Source organism: Caenorhabditis briggsae, assembly GCF_000004555.2.
Source record: "Caenorhabditis briggsae complete genome, chrX, whole genome shotgun sequence".
NCBI lineage: Eukaryota > Metazoa > Nematoda > Chromadorea > Rhabditida > Rhabditidae > Caenorhabditis > Caenorhabditis briggsae.
The window spans coordinates 7497527-7500925 of record NC_013491.2 but is presented as its reverse complement, the minus strand read 5'-3'; the positions used below and the strand labels follow the sequence as shown (position 1 = coordinate 7500925).

Genomic DNA, 3399 nt, shown 5'->3' with positions numbered 1-3399 from the left:
TCAAATTTTCAGAAACAATATCATTTTGCTAAATTCATTCACAAATGTTAATTTTACAAAGTTCTCCAAAAAAAAACTGAGACAAAATCGTTCACAGCAAAACTGTGATTCTTGAGTTCAAACCATTCCATAGATTCGAATTTTTCGCCTTGCATAGAAAATCCCTTCTTATCTGCCTAAATATGGCAAGAGTCGTGTGATTTTCTTTCAAATATCCATGATATTCAACGAGAACGAAAGACGAAACACGAAGAATTCGTTGTACGAAATTTATTTTTGACAGGACAGTAAGAAAGAAAAATATAATTTCAAGTAGGTGGATATAGAAAAGTGAAACATAAATAAAATAGAGTAGAAATCGAAAATTAATCAATAACGCCATTTCCACTTGCCGTCCTCATAGTATGCTTCTCCAGAGCACATGGCTTCAAACTTCCATTCGGCCTCCGCCTCTTCCATATCTTCTTCTGTGGATTCTCTGTTTTTCCGGGCCTTCTGAAGATTTTTCTCAATTGCTTCGAGAGAATTCTGCGCTTCTTGGAAACGACGTCTGAAGGAATCCGAATAGGATCGATTGTGTATGTTTCTTCCATGCTTATGCGTTTTTTGCAAAGTTTTCAACTGTAGGATTTTGTTCTTTTGTTCTTTTTTCTGGCTCTCGAGTTTTCCGACTTCCATCGATGCCTTCCTGTGGAGCACAATAGTTTCAGCGTACTTGTTTCCGAGAGCGATGATAAGTCTCTTGAGTGCCTGCCGCTCTTTTGTAGAATATTCAGTATTTGGCTGTTTGATCGTATTGGTGACTGTTCTGACGTTAGACGTGTTAGCAGTCTCTGAAAAATTGAATAAGTTTCATTTCGTTGATTTTGAATCTCAAATGTTGAAAATTATGATTTTGAGAATAGTGATTTTCGGTTCAAAAATGTCAGTTTTTGATCAGTATATATCGTTTTTTAATTTTTTAAAATAGTTTCTGAATAAAAAATTACCTTTAGCAGTAGACAACTCGCCAAAACGGGTTGAGCGGCGTTCGCGAAGGCGGCTGGACATGTTGTCGGAGTCATGATGTTGATGGTCTAAAAAGGTTGAATTTGAAACCTTCACACTTGATTCAAACATTGTGAACAAACTATAGTGATGTTCAAAAAAAGAAACGAGTTTTTGAGAATTTTTTGGAGACGCGTAAGTCGGTTTTTTTTTGTAACTCAGATCGGAAAATAATTTTCTCTATTAAAACACTGTTGACCCCAATCTGCCCTTTTTATTACGGGTTTTACAGCATTTTCTTACCTGGAGTTTGGACTCTGTTCTCATCTGACCCGTTGTAGACAGTTTTGAATGATTTGCGGCGCTGATCCATGGTTTCTGGTGTTGATTGTTAGAAGGTATATCGAAGAAGTTAGTACTGCAAAAAAGAGTATTCACATTTCTCGTAGATTGAGAGGACAACAAAACATTTCCAAAGTAACGGATATAGGAAAAAATAAGAATAAAACTGAGAGACGGCGCTATGTGAGCAGAATGTCACAAAAAATGAGCGAATTCACTGGATAACTATACACTATATTTTTTCAGACTATCAAAATGGGGATTTTCAGAGTTTCCATGAGAAACGATGATTTCTTATTCAGCTGACAATTTTTAAAAAAAACGAAGACTCGGCGGCGGCGGAGAGAGAAATGCATAAGAGAAAACCCATGCAGGCGAGCGAAAAAAAAAGAATGACACGTCCCAATTTGGCGCGCAATACACAAAAACACACCACCGATTGGTGTGTGTGTGTGTGTGTGTTGGAGTATGCGATTGCGCGGAGGATAGGGTGCATACACAACGAAACCATTACGGACCACTGACCCTCGCCACTCTCCCCGCCCTGTGTTTATGCACTCGCAGTCCGTCTATTCTTTCTTTTTTCCGTTTTTTTGTGGTTTCAGCATGCCAACACGGGCTGTATCTTTGTATTTTTGTTGCCACAAACATGTTTCCGCCGCCGTAGAATCTTCTTTTTCTAAACTAATAAGTTTATTGGAATTTCGCAACAGCTGAATGGTCCATTTGGTTCTTAAGTCATTTCTCTGTGCGCATTTGGCAACTTACACCACCAAGTCTTCCATTCCTGAATCTATTGAGTAAATTACGGCTTTACAGTCAATTGGAAGCACCTTATAAGTTCAATAATATTTTTATATATGGGTGACCGTTTTGGTATTTTGTCACCGTTGTTAATTTGTGGAATTCGCATTATCTAAGAAAAATTTTCATTTATAGGTGTTCCGGTCTGAGTACGAAATTTTACCACGTCCGTTTCTGCTTACAATCGTTTAATTTGGGCGAACTGCGTTTGATTATTGAATGAACATTTTGCAGTAATAAACACGTGTTCACCAATTCTTCAAGGAATTTCGAACAATGGATAAACCAGTCAACAGTGGTTCAGATGTGAGCCGGGTCCAAACTACAGGTGAGACGACAGAATCATAATTTGCACAAGAACCTTGAACATATGTTTCTTTCAGATGACCATCATCACGATGTAGAGAACATGTATAGCCGCAACTGTTACCCAAATTCTGAAAGATAGAAACACTGCTAAATGCAACAGTTTTTCACAAAATTGAAAATTCGTTAAACAATCTTAAATATAACTTTTCAGATGATCAACATCATGAAGCAGACAACATTTATAAACGAGTCTATAAACGTCTCTCAAAAGGAATTGTTGAATGGTCAACTACGAACGGTAATTTTTTTTAATTTCAAAAATACCAAAAACCGATCGGAACTGAATATTTTCATCAGATATTACTCGAAGGATCATTTCAATTGAATAAATCACACTTTTTCAGAAACGACTAGCATGTCTAACGTCCAAACTGCCGCCAATACAATCGATCAGTTGAAAGCTACGAATTCTAAACAGGACCGAACCGTCAACAATACTAGCAATCAGTCAAATGCTACCAATTCTACGGAGGACCCGCTGGCTATTAAGAAAGCGATCATTGACCTCGGAAAAAAGTACGGTGAAACTATTGCACGTCACAAAAAAGCCTCCGCGGAAGTAAAAAAAGCCAAACGCTCGGAAAAAAGTCACAAAGAAAAGCTCGAAGAGTTGGTTTTGAAAAAACGGGTCTCTCAAAACCAATCGAAATGGGACTCCTACTCCCGTTGTATTCGTGAGACATTCGAGCTCATCCGTGCAAGTGAAGAAGATATCAAGAGAGCGTTGGAAACCGAGGAATCCACTAAAGATGACATGGAGACGGCTGAACCGGAATGGAAGTTTGAATCGATGTGTTCTGGAGAAGCATACTATAAGAACGGAGAGTGGAAATGGCATAATTGATACATTACTTGTTTTTCTGGTCTTTCTGATCTTTTCTCAATAATTGAGAAATA

General features: G+C 37.9%; 2 protein-coding genes across 2 annotated transcripts; one reads left to right on the top strand and one right to left on the bottom strand.

Moving 5' to 3' along the window:
• Positions 1–369: 369 nt before the first annotated feature.
• Positions 370–1360, bottom strand: CBG11822 (the record flags this gene model as incomplete). Its single annotated transcript, XM_002648748.1, has 3 exons — positions 370–833; positions 990–1076; positions 1291–1360. 3 exons carry the CDS (start codon positions 1358–1360, stop codon positions 370–372), a joined length of 621 nt encoding a protein of 206 aa, XP_002648794.1.
• Positions 1361–2409: 1049 nt separating this feature from the next.
• Positions 2410–3346, top strand: CBG11821 (the record flags this gene model as incomplete). Its single annotated transcript, XM_002648747.1, has 3 exons — positions 2410–2461; positions 2654–2740; positions 2847–3346. The coding sequence occupies 3 exons, from the start codon at positions 2410–2412 to the stop codon at positions 3344–3346; spliced, it is 639 nt and encodes a 212-aa protein (XP_002648793.1).
• Between the last annotated feature and the right edge of the window lie 53 nt (positions 3347–3399).